Source organism: Juglans microcarpa x Juglans regia, chromosome 1S (genome assembly GCF_004785595.1).
Source record: "Juglans microcarpa x Juglans regia isolate MS1-56 chromosome 1S, Jm3101_v1.0, whole genome shotgun sequence".
Classification (NCBI taxonomy): Eukaryota; Viridiplantae; Streptophyta; class Magnoliopsida; order Fagales; family Juglandaceae; genus Juglans; species Juglans microcarpa x Juglans regia.
Genome location: NC_054595.1, coordinates 29,314,931 through 29,335,991, shown reverse-complemented (window position 1 = coordinate 29,335,991; position 21,061 = coordinate 29,314,931). Strand labels below are relative to the sequence as shown.

At 36.8% G+C, this 21,061-nt stretch overlaps 2 protein-coding genes across 2 annotated transcripts; both read right to left on the bottom strand.

Moving 5' to 3' along the window:
- Positions 1-763: 763 nt before the first annotated feature.
- LOC121246397 (uncharacterized acetyltransferase At3g50280-like) lies at positions 764-2,685 on the bottom strand. The gene has a single exon (XM_041144539.1). The coding sequence runs from the start codon at positions 2,612-2,614 to the stop codon at positions 1,025-1,027; it is 1,590 nt and encodes a 529-aa protein (XP_041000473.1). The 5' UTR covers positions 2,615-2,685; the 3' UTR covers positions 764-1,024.
- Positions 2,686-17,755: 15,070 nt separating this feature from the next.
- Positions 17,756-18,960, bottom strand: LOC121246435 (protein SRC2 homolog). Its single transcript, XM_041144595.1, has one exon. It carries the CDS (start codon positions 18,895-18,897, stop codon positions 17,956-17,958), a length of 942 nt encoding a protein of 313 aa, XP_041000529.1. The 5' UTR covers positions 18,898-18,960; the 3' UTR covers positions 17,756-17,955.
- Between the last annotated feature and the right edge of the window lie 2,101 nt (positions 18,961-21,061).

Sequence of the window (21,061 nt, the reverse complement as noted above, 5' to 3'; positions counted from 1 at the left end):
ATGTGCAACCGGTAGGAGTGTCCACGTACTGTATTTCCTTTTGCCTTGCAGGGGAGAAGAAAATAGAAGAAAGGAAATGAATGGGAGAAAAAAGAGAGTCCGTCGGTCGTTGTGTGGATGAACTGGATTTCATCTAGTTTTAAGCAATCCAATTTGATGATTCTCACATGGTCATCTTTGATTGGAGTGACAGTAAGAAGATTCCAGAAATGGGTACCGTCCTTCTTGTAGTTCAAGAGCCTGCCACCGTAGCTCTTCCCGTTTTTAATTGCATCTCGTATTTTGGCCACTTAACTTCGGTCTGTTTCCGGCCTCTGAAAAAATCGTCTGCACCCAAATACCTCACTAAAGTCACAGTTCAAGTTCTCATTCTTTTCATGGGACACTACCATTTGAAAAATTTTATCTTTTTTGTTTTTTGTAATTTTGGTGTCCACTTTCTAGACTCTGCTAAATCCTGAACTCAGACAAAGAAGGGATAAACCCAAAAAATTAAAGAGCGATAAAGAATGCTGATGTACACAAAATCCATATCAACGGGTCCGATTTCGTCGACAAAGACCACTGAAAGTCCCTTCAGTTTTCTTTAGAGTACGATGGATTATCTTCTTCTCGAAGTTTCACTTTTCTCAAATTTCTCTCCTTTTTTAAAAAAATTTTTCTGACAAATACTGACGTAGCAGTCAGCCGATTGAACGGGAGTTGTACACAGCGGTTGTTGGTAGCAGTTCTGAAATGGCATATGCTGAAAAGAGTAAATACTAATAGGAAGCAATTAGGAAACATTAATTAGAAATTAAAATATATGTCACAGATAAACAAAGAAAACGTTCCCTTCCTATACGACCTGAGAATCCCCACACATGAGTGCTTTTGACGCCGTTGGTCATAACCCCATCAATACCATCACTAATTTTTCCCTTACAATCAAAGGCATTATTTATTTTCAGAGTTCACGTGATTTTGTTTTTGGGAAACCATATTTCAAACATGTCCATGCATGTTTTTTATTCTGTTCTGATATTTAATTCAACACATACTGCATGAACTCCGAATCCGCCTCGAGCCCCGCCATCGTCTCGGCCGCCAAAACCACCTCCAGATCAACGCTTCCAACCCCTGCTCTTCCGGGGAAAGCCGATATCTTACCGTCGAACTTATTGGCCCCACCGCTCCGAATCGCTAAAGGTCGGCCCCAACCAAAATCATTGTCGTGCATCGGAAGTCTCGGTGAACTACCCATCGTGACCGATGCACCGTCAAAGTTCCCTAACGGGAAACACTTGGGATCCCTCTCCCAATCCTCTACGAAGCGGCGCACCATAGAGTCGTCGTGAGCCATGACATTCTTGTTGAGCTGCTCTGCGCACCAGCGCAGATCCCGACACAAAACGTCACCGACTGACGCAAGAGTCGGAACGCTTTGAATTGCGTTCCCGAAGTAGTACGCATCCATTTTCGGTTGGAGTCTGTGACGGCAATTCACTGCCATTCTAAAAATGGTCGTTTTGTTAGAGGGCAGTTTCCTCGCGCGAGTCACCGCTCGCCAGAGAAGCGCACAGAGCGACTGAAACGATGAAATTTCCGAGGTTATGTTTTTGTTTGACTCCGTGTCCTTTATTGGTTTCGAAACGGTGTTCTTGAACAAGCTCTCCAGAATAGTCGTCACCTTACCTTTGTTGTTATTTAGGTAGGGGTCGTTCCTTTGCTTTCCCAACAACTCAACGGCGTCGACGCGATCGTTATCGACCCGTTTCCAATTGTTGGTCATTGCTTTCAGCTTCATAATTGTTTCTCTGCTGAAGCTGAAAATTCTTTCACGTAACGGCTCGTTGATAGAGAAGGTGACCTTCGGACCACCCTCCGGTAATCTCAGCACCGCCTGAGAAATTAGCGGCGAGTTGCGACTAAAGTCCGGTTGCTTCGAGACCCTCTTTACTCCACGAGACACCTCGGCAAAAGTGTTGAAGAAATTCCAAAACGACGTGCCGTCCATGACCGCGTGGTTCATAGCACAACCGATGAAAATGCCGTCAGCGAGCTCCGTGACCTGGATGGCCAGGATGGGCTTGAAATGGCCATCGAAGCTGACGGTCCGGTCAAACGGGAAGAACTCGTTGAAGCTATCAGGCACACGGGTCGGAACCAAGACATCGCGAACGAACAAATTGGGAGCGGTGGCATGGACAAAGTCGACCCCGGCGTCGTTGCACTCAATGTAGACGTAGCCATGGGAGTCGGTCTTCAATCGGCCAGCGAGAGGCGGGAAGTGGGAGAGCGTTTGAGAGAGACCCCGCTTGAGCAGAGAGATTAGGGAATCAATGGGGATGGAAGGGAGAGTGAAAAGGCAGCCCTTTTGGATGTAGTGGACGGAAAGCATGGGGAGATCTGAGACGGAGAGCTTGAGGTCTGGGAGAGTGGAGATTTGATCCGGAGACACAGTGCATTTGGATATCAGAGATGGAGAAGAGGAAGCTGTTGAGCAAGGCATTTGCGTGTTTTTTTTTTCTTTCAGAATAGGTATATTGTTTGGACTGTGTGTTCGCACTGAATGTGTAACTTCTCGCTGAGGTTGTGGGTATATATGGGGGGAGAAGGGGGAGGTTGGGTTCATGCACTTGCTGCGGTCTCGTATATTTCCCCTTTAATTTAAGGGTAAATTTATTAATCATTTATTTTTTATCCATATTAATGATAAATTTACGAATAAAATATAATAAATAATATCATATTATAAAATAATAAAAATAAATAAAATTTAAGATGATAAATAATATTATTCTTAATTTAATTGTGATCTCTTTTATTTTATTTTAATTTTTTTTTGTGCTTTGATTTGATGTTGGGTTGTTATCCACTGCTTTAATTGCCAATTTTTTCTCGGTAGATCGCGGTAGTCTCTGATGGTATGATTAGGTACTTGTGCCCCTACGCCCAGTTCTTTTATCTAAACTTTTCTTATTTAATTTCAACCAATAATTTTAATGATAAATATACCATATCATTTGAAATATATAACGCTAATAAGCTTGAATGAGACAATAAAATTTAGAAAGAATACAATTTTAAACACACAGAACCTGATAATCTTCTTATTGTAATTAATATTGCTCGTAAATTACTCAAGTAAAATATATCGCACCTAAATAATAATGTAATGTCGTACGTATTTATCTTTCTGCATTGAATTATATATTCAATTCAGTTTAGAGATTTTACTTTGCTAAATGGCATTGGAAGGACCTTTTATTCCCATCACCTGGCCCTCCAATGGTAAGTTAAAAACACTAACACGGCCTATTAACCTAGTCAGCAAGGAGTATATAATACGCCCTCAAAGGATCGCGTCCTGTATAAGTATGGTAACCGCTATAAATAACAACAGACCTCGTATAAAAGAAAATGGTGAGATATCTGTCTAAAGGATGGTAATCATTTTCTTCTATAGATATGGATCATGGTACTAATAATCAAGGCACCAATATTAAAGGGAGAGGATCATGCCGTTATTTGATCAACATCGAATGAGATTCATTCCTATATAAAAAGTAGAAACAATAAATTAATCTATATAAGATATTTACGAGATGTTTTTCATTCTTATCTTTTATATTGAATTCTGATTAAAGCATTGGAGATGCATCAAGCACATCGGACTACTGCATCTCTTGGTGGAAGTTGATTGGGTCGATCACCAAATTGCAAAACACATCATCAACAAGTATCGACCAAGAGATTGTTGCATGCGATCGAAGAGGACATTGATTTTCACATGCACACTTAATTTGGAGAGTGCCTAATTGAGGCTTATAAGAATCTCTCTAGATTTTTCCCTCGATCGAGTCTTAACACTATCCCATGCTAAAACTCTGCATGCAGCCTTCGATCAGTTATACAGTGCCTACGCATATATAGCAGATACGCATGCAATCAGTGTGATCCTAAATTTTTGTCTAAAAAATGATTTTTACCCGTTTTTCTTGTTCTACTCATAATTTAATACATGTTTATCCATCAATTACAGTAAAAGTAAAAGTGAAAAAAAAAAAAAAAAAAACATGCAGTCCTAATCTATGGGACAGTACGTGGGAGGAAATTCTTGTGTCCCAATCCCACTTATTGCCAGCAATCGGTCTCTGTAAAGTTGCCGTCCTAACAGGTAGAGTACTATAATTACTGCATGTGATCGCATCTAAATGAAACAAAAAGTACATCAACGTCTAGTCTTTACCCACAAAGCATGCATCAACTTAAGTCTAGTCACTATCTCTTATCTTTTTCACTTGAATTTTTTTTTTTTTTAAAAAAAAAAGAGTTATCTCTGGATAAGTAAAATTACAGGAGTTAGTATAAGAAATATATATAAAATTACAGGAGTTAGTATAAGAAATATTATATATAAAAGTTACTGTTTATTAAAATCAATTTTGTAACTATTAAGTGTCAAAATATACACCACATATTTGAAAGGAAAAACGAGGGAGAGAGCAAAGATGAGAGAGAGAACGAGAGAGAGAGCGACAGCAGAGATGAGTGAGAGAGTGGAGATGAGAGAGAGAACGAGAAGGAGATGAGAGAGAGAGAGCAGAGATAAGAGAGAGAGAGCAAAGATGAAAGAGAGCAAGACGAGAGATGAGAGAGAGAGCGAGACGAGAGATGAGAGATGAGAGAGAGCAGATATGAGAGCGAGACGAGAGATGAGAGAGAGCAGAGATGAGAGAGAAAGCGAGAGCAGAGATGAGAGAGAGCGAGCCGAGAGAGAGTGAGACGAGAGAGAGACCGAGAGCAGAGATGAGAGAGAGAGAAAGACGAGAGAGAGAGTGAAGATGATGAGAGAGAGTTGATGAGAGAGAGAAAGGAGAGATACGCTGGTGAGAGAGAGATGAGAGAGAGAAGCTAAAGGAAGAAAAAAATAATAATTGGATGAGAGGCATCCACGTAGTGTGTGCATTATGTACACCACTACAGTGAATATCGTATAGCACTTCTCTTAGTATAATTAATTATTACGATGAAGAAAAAAAAAAAAAAAGTTATCATGATCCGTAGCTGATCATCATGTCCATTAAGCAGTCCTATATGATATACGTACTTATGTAGTTTATAAGATCAGCAACCTCAGTACAGGTACCAACAAAAGAAAGACGCGTATTAATTTGGTTGGCTGCCTGAAAAGATATTGATCCATTAAACTTTTTCTTAATTTGTTATAATTTGAGTTTATAGTGGATAGAACTGATCCACCATTGAGACGGAAAATAAAAAAAAAACAGTACTAATTAATTAATTACCGTCAATGACAAGCATGCATGATTAGTCTATATATTATAGTACTGTTGATATAGTTTTCGCATGACGATTGTCAATCGTAATTAATTAGGTAAAGAAAATTACAAGTTTATCATTAATTTCCGATCCGCTAAATCATCTTTATATATGTTCCTGATCTCCGATCCTTACCCTCTAATATCATCATCATCTCCTCACAAATTTCTAATTTACTCACAAATTTCTAATTAGTCATTAGCTAGGCACGAGTAGTACTCATGTCACGCATTGATGCGTGAGTGTCATGATACTACATTATTCCAAGCACGCGTGGCGCGCGGGAGTAATATTATGTACGCATCATGCATATATAATCGTGTACTGAACGTCGTATTGTACATGTCATGATCGCATGTGACTAATTCCACACATTAGCTAGCTAGCTAGCTAGCTTGGGATAGATCACGAACTCATCTCCTGATCTCATCATGGCCACTAGCTAGCTATATGATATATCTCCAATATCGAATTAGAAAGGTGACCAAACACATGATGACCAACTTTCGACTGTTGATCTCTATAACAATCAACAATCACTTTATAACTCGAATCATGAGTACCCTAGCTAGCTGCATTAAAAAAAAAAAAAAAATGAGTACCCTAGCTAGCTAGCTAGCTAGCTGTTTACAACTTAAATATTAAAAGAATCACCCTGCATTTTTTTTTTTTTTTAATTAAGAAGAACCACCCTAGCTAGCTACTTGGTTCCTATATATATATACGTACTTTTCACATCATTTATTGAGTAATTATAGGCACTAGGTCGATCTTAATGTATATTCATAATTTGTTGTATATAACATGGAACTATTTCCACCAGTTCTATATAAATATATATATATATATATATAATCTTATGCTTTTATTAATATAATCCTTTTAAGTCTGAGATAAAAAGATAAAAGATAAAAAAATAAATGATCCACCTTAGATACATTGAACTGGTGAGGAATGGATAATCACTAATTTACAAATAAAAAAGAGGGATGCGGCACCTATAATTAATTCACTATCTTTCGAAACGTCGTAACATCATGACTCAATCGATAAGTACAAATGAAGACAAAGATTAGGTTATTAACTGCTAAAACTTAGCTCATGAACCGGTACCATGCATGCATATACTTATCACCAATTGGCAAAAATGTAAATTAATTAATTAAGCTTTTGAGAAGACTCCACGACATTCGATCATGCTAGATTTAACAATTCATATAGGAAGGGCCCTCAATCACTCTCTTGATCTCTAAATGCCCAGAATTCATGCATGGCCGGCCGGCCTTTAGATTCTATATATCTAGCTTTAACTGTTTACCTATATAATCAACTTAATTAATACGCCTACTACTTGGGATATTTTAATTTATAGCTTGTCACATATTGATGCCTTTATTGATATAGTTGTACATTTTAATATTGCCCAATATTTAACGAGATTATCTAGCTAGCTAGCTGATGATGATCATCAGGTAAAAAGGTCGGTTAACCAAGAGGATAATACTTGTTTTACTACCGTTTTATTACTAAGATATTTGTTTCTTTTGCTTTTTAAATTTGGATTAAAAAATCAAAATATGCCCTTTTAGCATAATCTAGAATAAAATAAATTCAATCAACCAACATAATCATATAATTTAATTAAAAATAAATTTAATTTTATAAAAATTGATTTTTTTTTTACTTTTTAAATTTCAAAAATATTGTCACAAAAAAATATTTTTCGTAGCACTTAAGTGTGATATACATATTGTAAATTATAAGGAGAATATCAAACTTATATATTTTTTATATTAAATATAAGATATTTTTATAAAATTAATTTTTTTAATTAAATTACATGATTATGTTAGTTGATTAAATTTATTTTATTTTAAATCATTCAAGAAGTTCATGTTTGATATTTTTAATTCAAATTTAAAGAATGAAAGGAAAAAAATAGATGGATAATAAAATAATAATAAAAGAAGTGTATGTAAGGATTATTACCCTAACCAATAATCTCCTACAACCGCCATTTATAATTTGTAGGCTTTTGGGCGGTGCTCAAATAAATATAGGAAAATGTTATTTTACTCTCACTGCTCGTATATTTTAATTTTTTTATTTAATAATTAAAAATAATAATTTTTAATGTATTGATATATTTTTTTATTTTTAAAAATATTAAAATATATTAAAAAAATATGAAAAGATAAAAAGAAAAATTTGTACTAAACAGCTGCTGCCGGCCGTCAAAGCTGGCCGGCACAACTCATAAATATATTTGCTAGAAACTAAAAAATGCATAGCACATTAGTATTTAATTGGGTATGCCAGAATGTACATACTAACATGGACTAATTAATTGTTTGACTTTAGAAGGTCAGTTAATGTAAGGTGTATAGCCGGAGAAAGATATATGGATAGCTTAGTCATGGTGTCTAAGTACTAGGACCCAAGAAATTAATCTTAATTAGCTCTTGTACTGTACCTTAGTTTTGTCCACGTGCATGACAGTTCAAGTCGTCAGGACCAACTTGAATTTAATTCGGGAACGTCCGTGCATGCTGTTGTGCCCGAGAAGTTAGAAACAAAGCTGGTACCCCCAAAAGTGCATGCATTGCAGTCAACTTTGACACTACTTGCAACACGTCTTCCCAGTTAAGTCCAACTGTACGTCCAACCATGCACAAAGGAAATTTATAATAGAATAATATATATATATATATATATATATATATATATATATATATATACAAAAGACACAAATATGCATATGAATTTGTTATAAAAAAGTATACCTATTCATGAGAAGTGTAAAAAATTCGTTCATCCACTTTTTCATAAAAGGTTTGCTTAAAATTAGACTGAAACTTATTTCTTACATTACTTGTTCAGTTACTCTTTATAATAAGAATCTGACACCTTTGCCATGAAGATTTAATTTTATTGCCCTCAAGTATTTGAAATATTAATCCAAGTTTGTGGATCTGGTCTGGAGTCCAGCCATAAATTTCCAACCTAGCCCACCCATTTTTTTTTTATTGACAGTACTGGATATTTAGAAACAGCGTTTCAACTAATTTCGAGAATATACAGATATTTGGATCTTAATTTGGTCAATTCTAATCAATTCTAAACAAACTAAGACGGAAACTGTAAGTTAAATCTATTAATTGATCTCTCTAACAAATATAAGATCAAAGTATTTTTTTTTTTTTTGAAAAAAAAAAAGAAGAAAGAAAGCAAAGTCCATTATAGTGACCACGTATGAGACAGAACTCATGATCTAAGAGCACAGGAATTTCAGAGTTTTGCCGCTTGATAGTGGGCATGGAACAATGAATCTTTTATGAAAGTTAACATGGTGTTTGCCCATACATGGTACCTACCACCTTTGTGTCATGCATTAATGGCTTACTTTATCGCCAATAATCTCTCTGCATGACGGCACAACTCCAAAGTTTGACACCCTTATTTATATATATATATATATATATTAGGCAGTTTAGATTTATAGGGTAACTGTTCATGCACCAGAATATATAACGAGTCTGCAGCATGGGTGTTCCCGTTGACGTACGATCTTCGAATGATGTATTTAGCCATCCATCCATGCTTCCATTGTGAAAGGTTCAGACAACTGAATTCATGATCTTGGAATGACTCACAAAATGTTATAATTGAGTTTGATCATTGGCCGGTTCATACAATTTATAACATTCACAACAGCTAGCGTTCATAATTCGCATACAGAAATGGGAAAATGGATTCAGAAAAGAATCAAATGATAAAGAAACAACACATGCAATGAAATTTACACGTACGCGGTTGTGTTTGGTTTGGTTTGTTGAGACGGTAATATATATATTATTGTATGCATGTTTGATTCTCATGTTCTGTTGTTTTCCATTTGCTCCTGATGATCTTTTGTCTATTCTGATATGATTGTGAGTACAAACAGGGAAAACCTAATAATTAACAGAGATTACAATAAGCGTTCCCATGCCTCTATTATTTCATATATAGTCTAACTAACAATTATATTTTCTAACTGTTTGGAGAAGAAACTTTCCGCATACTAGCTAGCTAGGCTAGGCTAGCTATAAGGGATCAAAACCCTAGCTAACGAGGGAGATGAAGAAGGACTAGCTTCAAGCCTTCAACTCGACAGTTTGTCCAACCAGCACAAGTAATATTTGAAATTGCAGCTAGGGATAAGATTCCTGATTTAATTTGTTGTGGCCGGTCTTGAGGTGATCTGGGCGGCCCCTATATATATATATATATAACTAGATGGCCTGAACGTGGTCGTTTCCCATCACCTCATCAACTATTGTAAGCTGTCGTCAAGCAAACATGCATCTAGTATACCTCGGCAGCTAGCTCTTATATATATATATATTTTTATATATGCCCCTATATATATACACAATTGTTTAAGTTAGAAATAAAAATATTCAACAAAATATATCTAATATATATATATATATATATATATATATATATATATATACGATGACTAGAGTCTAGATATATATATATATGATGACTAGAGTCTAGATATATATATATATATATGTACCAGCTGAATATGTATATATATATTTGTATAAATTAATATATATTCATTTTTAATATATATAGAATATTAATAATTATTTTGAGTTTAATTAGATACGTACGGCCTCATGAATTGAGGTGATCTTGTCAATCAAGTTTTCTTTTGTGATCTAAAGGCTAGCTAGCTGCATGCAAAGCCATTATTTTTTCTTGTTTCCTTCGTTGAACAAAATGTACACACAGTAAGACAGCATGAATGCATGCATGATTAATGTGGTTATGCAAGACTCGGTGATTCATCAAAATTCATGCGTGCATGCATGTTTATAAAATGGTTTGATATTATATCTGTTTAATTTGCATGCGCAGCGCATGCAGGACTGATGATCATGATGCATTATACTCAACATCGATCGATCAACAATGACATATTCGATCATTAAGTACGATTGTATATATAAAATACATCTAGTACCATTGAAAATTGAAATACAATCAAAAGGAATAATTTAAATTAGGAGAAATATTGTACGTACAATTTGCAGGACCAAGCGAGAGTATAAATGTACGGTTTTATACATTTAAATGAGAAAAAAAAAACTATGAAATAATTTGATTTCTAGTACAAATTTCAGCGTAATGTATGTGTGTGTATATATATATATATATATATATATATATATATAATATTTGGTGGGGGCCCAATCAATTACTGGAAACCAAGCATTCCCACCCCCATATGATCGATCTGTGTGAGTGTCTCAAATCGATGAACCTCTTTTCAACGCGAAATGCAATTCAAACCCAGCCAGTCATGACCAGAACTTCCACCAAGCTGAAAGTGAAAGAACACGAGTATCCTGATGAGAACGCCATTATCATTCGGTGCTGCTAATTAATGCATGTCTGAAATTATTGGCATAAATAATAACGTACACAATTTCTTACCACTCATATATATATTGTATGCGCTAGGAGAGATCAGGAGTACGCATGCGATAATAATTGGTCATCGAGAAATATCTAGCTAGTCGATCGTCGTGCCGATCGAGCTGCCATTGGTTTTCAACTGCACATTGTCATTCTATAGAAAGTACCAGTACTGTGTTGTCGTGTCTTTTTTTTTTTTCAAGAGACGAAGTCACTTGTGTATGAGTGATTCTTTCTCAATTTTATTAAAAATCTTTATTTATAATGGAGGAATACCGTGGTAATAACCAAACCATATGGGATTGACAAAAACAAAAACAATGAATTAAACTATCCCAGTTCTCAACACCAACAAAACAAAAAACAACAACTATACAAAAATAATACTCAAAAGAACAGCATCACTGCTCCGTTATTTCACCCGCATGTAACCTTTGTCCAGTCTATACATACTTCTTACGGCCTTGGGAAGCTGCCTATCCATTCGGAACACCTTATTCTCCCCCGTAGCACCACTTTTTGCCCAATAATCCGCTACATTATTAACTTCTCTAAAACAATGATGAATAGTGAAATTAAACTCCTCTAAAAGAGTCAACAGCTTTTTCTAAAAGTCCTAAAGATACCAAACTGTACACCTTTTAGTCAAAACCCAATTTACAACTACTAAGGAATCACATTCAATATGATCTACCGCTAAACACTCCATCTGCTGGCATAAAATTAAACCCTCTACTACAGTCCTCAATTCAGCTTCATTATTAGAACAAGAACAAAAAAATTTAGAGAAAGGAAACACAATCTTCCCTGTACTATCTCTTAACACACCTCCCCCACCACCACTGTCTGGATTTCTAAAACTACTTCCATCTACATTTAATTTAAACCTACTTGGGCTAGGCTTAGCCCAACGTACAACTCGAGTGCTAAGTCGACGTTTTTCCACAATCCAAATATCTAAACGATTTAGCTTGTCTGGTTATATATATAAATATATGAGAAATAATCTAGTCACAAAGTGATTACATAAAAGTAATATCACAATTAACTGATGTCGTTTGATGTGGTTTGTCAGATTGTAAAGTTACTTTTATTATAAAACAAATCTGACAGATTACACATGAAGCCACGACAATTTGTGAGATTATTTTTGTGTAATCTATTTGTGGTTGTAACACTCCTCTAAATATGTGTGTGTGTACATGTGTCGTCCAAACGCATTTAATATCAATCTGGTTGTGAAGACATGTATGAGCTTTACTACTCATCATCCATTCACAACACACCAAATTTATTTTTATTTTATTCTTCTTAAACTAATTGAATTCTTCTACTTATCATCTATATATCACACATTTGGTAAGAGAGAAAAAAAAATTATGTGTTGCAATCTGTGGTGTGGAAATGATAAATAGAATTTTTCGACATGTATATCTTAAATTCAATTGATCTAGTGATTTAAATAAATTATGGCTGAAGTAGGGGCGTCGAAGTAAGCATAACGTGCAAGTTTACATATATTTTTTTCCTTTGTATGGTTTTGAACTTTCTAATCATATTTAAAAGAAAAAAAAAATAGTGTCTCGACTTCTCAAGGATGTGTATGCATGCATACAATTACAGTCAGAAGCTAAGGTCCAACAAAAGCAATGTATGACTTAGAATGTGTAGCATGTGTAAAGTACATAGAAAATACTTGGGGTCCACAGAATGGATCCCAACAGTTTTTTTTTTTTTTTTTTTTAAATATGTATTTTTTAATTATGTTATGAATATTTTTTTAAATAGTTAGGAATATAAAAAAAATATGAAAAAAAAGACTAAATGGCTCTCGTGCTACACGATCCAAAGTACATACTTGAAAAGGTCAAAAAGTTTCCTTATCGATCCCACAGCTATTAATGGATAGCCGGACTTTATTTTCAATATAGTTCAGCTGCAGAGCGATCCGGCTATTAAACTAAGAAGAGCAACCTTCCAGTCATATGTCAAGACGAAGGCAAAAACATAATAAACTAATTAGACCTTACCACACAGAATCACCACAAGCAATTCACAGAAATCAAGTTTCCAAACTGAAAATCATTTCTTCGTCTTCATCTCCAAGCACTTCCAGCCCGCCTCAGTGCACCGCCACCAAGCCCGCCGCCCACTACCCAAGACTTTCAAGGTTCTACCTCCACCATCTAATTCCAACGCCGATATTCGTTACCACTGCAATAAATTTTCAGACTAACTGACGAATTGAGCACCACCGTTAGCCACAAATTTCGCACCACCCCATCAGCAACTTACGACCATAACTTGTAACATATTCGATGGCCATAACTCTGCCAGTTTCACCTTCACCATCCAGAGGAAAAAAACAAAACAAAAAAGAAGGCAAAGAAGAGCAACTCAAACACAACAAACAGTTTCTTCCTTGCTCTCACACTTGACACTACTCTCACTCTCTATACAGCTATATCTTCCTGACGCTTTACACGGTCGGTTCAAGCGAATTAAACTTATAAAAAAACAACTCACTTCCTGAAAAATATTTACAAGGGTCTTCAACCACAAGTAATGTACATTTGTTGCTTATCATGATTTCTTCTTTCTCCAAGCAAGTTCAGTTACTGCTCATTGCTCTGGTCCCTCCTCCAACATCGCCGATTATCCATGGGTGTCCTGCTCTGGTCCCTCCATTTTTAATCACTCGTTCAAAACAAAAATCTAAAAAATGGGATGCAGGATATAAAGCAAACTTTCTATTTAATATTTGATTTCCTTTTCGTAATGCTTTACAACTTTAGGATTCACCGTTTTAATTTATATAAAAAAGTTCTTAGGACAACTATTATTCAATTTTCAAAACCTGTTTGGCTATAAGGAAAACAAAAGGGAAGCTTTCGCGAGACGAAACAAGAAAACGAGAGGCACTTAACAAGAAGACCGTCAAGCTCTGCCACTGTCTGCGTCGAGCATTGTGCGAGATGAGTGTGTTGAGATCTTGAGCCTATTGGGACGGAGTGGAAGAAGTGAGGAAGGAGGCATACGAGTGAGTAATGGGTGTATGGAATCCCTAATCGGGTGTATGTAAATGTAGAATAAACACAATAAATTGACAACGTGTCGTCATGTGAATGAAAGACTTCTATTCTCAATTTAATAGATGGACCGCTCCCTAGGTATTCTCTTTTCAATAATGCCTATCAATTCCAACATCTAATACCTATCCAATGTCAAACGTGGCCCAGCTAATTGAAATGGCCGGTCCCATGAGATCGAGGTGGATGAATCGTGCCACTCTGAGGTGCGGCCTTTCCTCGAACAAAAACAATGTTTCCTTTTCGTGCGAGATGTACATTGGACACTACATCATATGTGCAAGCTGGTTGTGGAGCACAAACAACATATATATATATATATATATATATAATTAAGTTGGATTATGGATATGTGCAAAATAGGTTCCCTGTATGAAAGTAAGAAACTGTGCTAGCTCCTCCCATTATGAATAAAATTATGTTGTCAATGTAAAGGTAGCCCAGATCTTCGTGTTTTTTCCACAGAAACATGTAGGGGCATTAATATTCTGGCAATTCTACCAGCAAATTAGTGGTAGAGGGCCTGCAGATATTCATTAGATTACATGTTTGTGACGAAGGACTTTGTCTTATTCATGCCAATAAAATTAATATATGATATTGGGAAGACAAATTCTACTTAGCAGATCTACACCACATACATGTCTGCTGAGAGAAAAAAATAAAAAATAGAAAAACCCACATAAGTAGGTTTGTGGTGTAGGACTGCTAAATAGAATAATCAATTGAAATCTTGGAATTTGATCATGATATAATCATGAAAAATGTTATTTTAATATCTTACACTACACATCATCCAGATGATATAATTTGATTTATAAGATTTAAATTTTAAAAATTATCTTTTAAATATTAAATTATATCAGGGCCAATAACCTTCACATATAAAGCTCATGAAAAGTCGACTGCGAATTTGTAGCCATGACATGTAACGATAGATCAGCTATAATATTTGCACAACTTCGACCACAATGAAGCGGGTGGAATAACTATTGTAGACTCATGAAATCGTATTAGAGGAGTCTTCGGGCCCTTCTTTGGGCCTATTTAAGTAAAGATGGGCTACGTATGAAAACAAAATCCACCGAGGCCCGAGCTCTTGAGTTATGCATCGGCTCTCCCTTATCTGAAGAAAGCTAACAAAAATATTCAATTCGGAATTCAGGTTCTCTTTGGAACGGTTCGGCTGTTCTTGGGCGTTTAACAGCCCTCAATAAAAACAAGCCAAGTATAAAATTTTACACTAGATGTAATAAAATTGATATCATCTGATAAAACCACGCTCAGTACAATCTCTTTCTGCAAGTTTTCCCTCTCCTCATTCTCAGCAAACACTCTCTCTCTACAAGCTCTCTCTCCTCATGCTCAGCACAGTTTCTTTCCGCAAGCTCTCCCTGATCTCCTCATTCTCAATAAAATCTCTCTTCATTCTCAGCAAACACTCTCTCTCTACAAGCTCTCTCTCCTCATGCTCAGCACAGTTTCTTTCTGCAAGCTCTCCCTGATCTCCTCATTCTCAATAAAATCTCTTTTCATTCTCAGCAAACTGCTTCTCTTGGTTAATAAAAGCTTACGATGTTAATTTACGTTTTTTTTTTTTTTTTTCCCTGAACCTTGGACTTGTAGAAAATTGTTGGACAAATTTGCAGAAAACACAAGAAGAATTGAACCCATCAGGAAGGTGTCCAAAATACTCCACAACCTCCATTAATGGTTTTTTCTATAAAAAAGGTAAAAAAACAAAAATCAAATGGTGTCAATGATTTCCAAACCGTTGACAAACTTATTTGCCAAGAAGCTTATAGTTTAGAGAGAGAGAGAGAGAGGGAGAGAGAGAGAACTTGAGGATGGTGGAGATGGGCTTGCACTGGGGAGGGTGAGGGTCAACGGGAGAGGGTAGGAGTGCTTCGAGGGGAAGGGGGGAGTAGAGAGGGAGGGATTTTTTTGTTCTTTTCAGCGTTTTTATCAACTGTTATGCAGGCATATGAGTTGAGAAGTGGGAGCTTTACGTGGCAAACATTTATTGAAGGGCTGTTATTTGAGGGAGATCAGACCGACCGGTGGAAAGATTTTCTCTTCGGCATAACTACTTCCATCAATAAAAGCAACCACGAGTCAGGACCTTCGACCTCAGAATAAAATTCCGGCGATTTAATTATAGTGCTCAATAATCGGCATTCACATGCAGGGCCTAACTGTACGTATTCCGTCCTCATCGATCTGAAATCCCATGATGGAGCAAAGCTCAATTTCAACATAAAATCAGAGTTCGACTTACTTGACCGTAATTGCTGACCTGGTTTCATGCTTTCCGCACCATTCCATAATTCACATTTCACTCCACCTTTTCACCCCTTTCCTCAAACTCCACAAGGTGAAGATTCCAATCAAACAGTTAAAATAATGTTCCGCAAGCACTGTTCAATGTTCATATCTTGATGCTAATATCAGCAGACTTTCTATTCTTGCCAGACATACAGTCTCTATATGGTGAAACAAAACAAACTAGTCTCTAGGCAGCCATATCCGTACACAGAACCCCTTTCATGGATAGATACACAAGCCTTTAATTCCCTTTTCAACTTGTATTGCTTCTAGGCAAAATGAGAAATGGCACAACCCAACATTACTAAGCCTGGCCTATCGAAGAATCAATCTGACCAATCAACAAAAAAACTTGAGATCGTAAACAGGCTTAGAAGAAAGGGAACTAAAAGAGGTGGGGTGGGGCAGAATACAGTAAAACTGCAGGCTGTGGCAGAAGATATTACATGTATGAACAAAGGAAAAAGCTAAATGGCAAGAACAAATTGGCAGGAGCAACCACAAACTCGAATTCCTGGGTTTCAATTCCCCGTGTCAAGCTAAATGCACTATTTCATTTCTTGAGCAGCACCATCACTTTGAACACACTAACAAAGAGTGTATCCAAACTCCATGCTGCAAATTGTACTGGAAAAAACACCTATTTGGAATGAAGTATTTATCTGAGATTTGATGGAGACTTGAAAACTCGATACTTCTATAGATAGCCTAACCTAACATGAAGGCCTAGAAAGTATAAGCCTAGAAATCTACCCATGAAATAAGGGCCAAAGACACTTTCCTCCTTTTATCTCAAGGACTCCTGCTCTCGCAAATGCAATTGACGGTTTTGTTATTATGTAATTGGCCGTCTTAATAAAATAGCCACAAAATCAACTACCAATTACAAAGGCACGAAAGCCCATAGCAAATCACTAAGAAAGACCTTTGATATTGATGGTGGCACAAGGAATGCACGTATTCCTTTCCCAACGGAACAGACTCTGAATCAATACTCTTAATGTCATCATGGGGAGTGCAAGTAAATTTCATTGCTCCTCGATTTCAGTCTTGAAATGAAAAAAAGGTCCGGGTACAGGACCAAAAATTTTAACCATCACAAATCATTCACTCTTCGTCCTCGTTAATCCAAAGAAAAAACACTTGTCTAATGATGCAAACTTCTATTTTCATTTTTCGAAAAGGGATACCATGGTAAGCAAACGAATTGAATGGAAATCCAACTTCCAATACCAATTTCCGTGCTTTATTTAAGGTGGTGAGTTAGACCCAGCCACAGCACCTCACGCATTTTAGGCCTGTAAATCAAATGACAGCAGAAATCGGCCACAAAACAATGCTGTCAAGCATATCAAATTAAACTCAACGAGGAGTTCGATCCAACGACGCCTACTTATATACCTATCAAAAAAATCAAATTAAACTCTACGATTATTCCCCAAAAGTAAGGTATTAAAACAAAGGCAGGAAATCTTCAACCACGCACTTCATTCGCTCACAATGCTCAAATACATCCAAATGCACCCACAAAAACTTAGGAATTAGAAGAACGAACCATTTATTTACTGGAAGAAGATTCGTAATCAACAACAAATAAGTTTCATCAGACAAAAGCAATCATCCAAAGCATAGCCCAAACGCAAACACAAGATATACAAGCATATATACATCTACTCAAACATTGCATAATTAACATTCGCCAATTACACGTTTAACCTCACCAACGTTGTTCCCGATTATATCAATAATCGGGGCGATAGTCGCCTCGGTAATCGCTGTAATCGTCGCGCGCAGCCACGTCATTCTCGACCCTATCCACGATTTTCTCCTCTTCGTACTTCAATCCCTCGTCCAATGCGAGCCCACCTAACGCTCCAACGGCCGCGCCCACAGCCATTCCCGTTCCCAGACCCATTTTCGAGTTCTTCGGCTTCTGATCGTAGAACGAGTAATCCACAGGTGCCGACGGCCCACTGGGCCCTCCAGGCCCACCATAGTTCACGGGCCGGTCGAAGAATGGCCTGGGCGGCATAGGCGGTGGTGGCGCACTGGAATAGTACCCTGTATAGTATCCTGAATACGCATCGGGATACGAGCTGTAAAGGTACGGAGCCGGCGGCGGCTGCGATGGGGACGGTGCCGGGAGTGGTGACGTGTACGGTGAGGGCGAGTATCCCCTGTAGTCGCGCGGAGGAAGGGCAGGGGCTCCGGAGTAATAGTAGCTAGGCTGAGGGGCAACATGATAATCTGGCGGCAAAGGCCGTTCGCGGACGGAGAGCTTTACGCGGATCTTCCCCTGGGGACGACCCGATGGACGGGTGAGTTGGAACGTTCTGATACGGATCGGGTCGTCGGGGTTGTCAGCGAGATCCTTGAGCGGGACACGGAGGGTGCCGACCAAGGGCTTGGGGGTCTCGGAGGGTTTGGAGTGGAAGATCTCAAGGGTGAGGACGGAGTCCTGGACAGGGATGGTGAGTGGGAGGGTGAAACTCTCGTTCCATACAGGGCGGGTCGAGCCAGCGTCGTCCGATTTGGTGGCGAGTCGGCGGTCTGGGTCGACCCAGAATACCGCGTATGGCTTGAGGTCTCCGTTTTTCCAGTTCACGTTCTTGAGATGCTTGGCGGAGACGATGGTGAGCTCCAGGTCCAGACGCTTCGGTGGCGCAGGGCAAGAGGTGGCCATGACGCTCTGTGCTAACGCGCGCAGTGTTGGGGAAAGGTTAAAAGGGTGCGTAGGATTATATAAAGAATGGTTCTAATATATAAAAGAGGAAAGATAATTGTTAGAAATTATGTAATCGTCCCATAATTATTTTAAAAATATAATAAAATATAAAATTTACGTAAAAAAATTATTTTTTAATAATATATCTTATTATTAAAATCACTCTACATAAAAATAATGGAAATGAAAATGAGAAAGTGTTGTTTGGGAGATAAAAGACCAAGTGCTTTGGTTGCACGTGACGGTACGCTTGCACTTCATGGGTCGGTGCGTTCTTTGGTCCGTAAACCGCGGCCGCATCTTAGGATTAGTTTGTTTTCACGTATGAAATAAAATAAATTATGATGAGGTGATATTAAAATTAAAAATTAAAAAAAATATTATTAAAAAAAATTAATATTATTTTATTTTAAATTTTGAAAAAATTTAAATTGTTTATTTTATTTTATATAGAAATTTAAAAAAATTATAATAATTATATGAAATTAATTGAGAGAAGTTATAAAAACAAACCAAATGTTTTGAGTTTTTTTTTTTTTTTTTTTTTTTTTGGTTTTTCTTTTTAAGGATAGGTTTGTTAGATTTTGAGGATTATTTTTTTAGGAAGAAAGAGAGAAGTTTGCATAGGTAGAGTACTAAAGTATCATAAAAAAAAGTATAAAGTATGGGATATGTACGTGTGGTATAGAGATAGAATTATTTTTTCAAAAAGAATATTGCTACTTGAATTTGCACTACGGGAGATAAAAGATGTCTCCGTGTCTAAAATTCATGAATGTTTTGAGAAAATAAATTTTGTATAATCTTTGAAGGATGCAAGAGGGATTTTTCAAGATTTTTATTTATATTTTAAGGATAAAAAAAGGTTATGTTAATTTTTGTTAAGAAAATGTCAAACTTTTGTTATCCTTTTTAAATCAAGGTAGGGGGTTTGAATTTTTTTTGGTGCCCTGCCTGCCTTCTTGCCTTCATCAATGTCAATTGGTACCTAATTAATGGACTCCCTTACTAGGTAGGTGTGGAGGATAAAATATCTGGCCTATTGAAGGTTAGATCCAACCTACCAAGCCACGCTAGATAATAAAATAGATAGAAAATGAGTAGTAGACAAAAAGTGACCATAGATGCGAGAAGTGTAAGAGGAAGGTACCAGAAGGGAGTGAGAAAATAAAGGGATGCTCAAACACACTAAGGGTCAGGACTCACCTCTGCTGATAGATACACAAAAGGATCAGTCACATCATAGCAGACAGGCACGCGCAAGGGAGGTGAGATAAAAGCAAGGACTTTATGACTAACTGGGCTCTCTTCTTCTTCAACCTCTCTAGGGAGAGCTCCAGGGAGATATATTCTCAAGTAATAAGATCTCCAACTTTGGTTGTACAGTGAAAAATGAGAAGTTATGAGAGATTGAAAACAAGTATATTATAGTAAATTTTTCTTCTCTAAATGCTCGTGGATGTAAGCAACATGCCGAATCACGTAAATTTTTGTGTTCCTTTCTTTCTATTTTTTCTGCATTAGTTTTTTATTCACTGCCATAGATGTACCCATTAACACAGTACCATTGCCAGGGACTCCAAACAACACTGATCAAGACCCAGGTCGACCAGTGGATCGAGAATGACTTTTTCTCTCCTTTTAGCCTATTCTGTAATTTTTTCCCTATCAACAGTAGGAATGGGTAAAAACCCTCAATTCAATTATAGGTCATTGCATTTTCTCATGATCTAAAGTCAAATATGATCTTCCTTTAATTAAAAGTCTCATCACTCGGGGAAAAAAGAGATACCCTCACATGAACACTTATCGTGCTTGCTTACCAAAACTTTCTCAAAAAACTTTATACTCTGAATCTAAATATCTTTATATCAAACTAAATGAAGACTCCCAATTATCAAAATATTTTACCTCGGCTCTTGCAACAATAAATAAATAAACAACTTTCCCCCCCCCCCCCCCCCCCCCCCAAAAAAAAAAAAAAAAACTCACGGGATTTTCTTCCCTTAATATTTTGGATGGATCTCACTATCTTTTCAATCCTCAATAAATATATCTTCAAAATCTCTCAATCAAAGTATATTTTTTTAGAGCTCTTACCAGTTTTACAAAATATCATAAA

Coding starts and splice junctions, on each gene's coding strand:
- LOC121246397 (XM_041144539.1), bottom strand. CDS start 2,614: ATGAACCCAACCTCCCCCTTCTCCCCCCATATATACCCACAACCTCAG.
- LOC121246435 (XM_041144595.1), bottom strand. CDS start 18,897: ATGGCCACCTCTTGCCCTGCGCCACCGAAGCGTCTGGACCTGGAGCTC.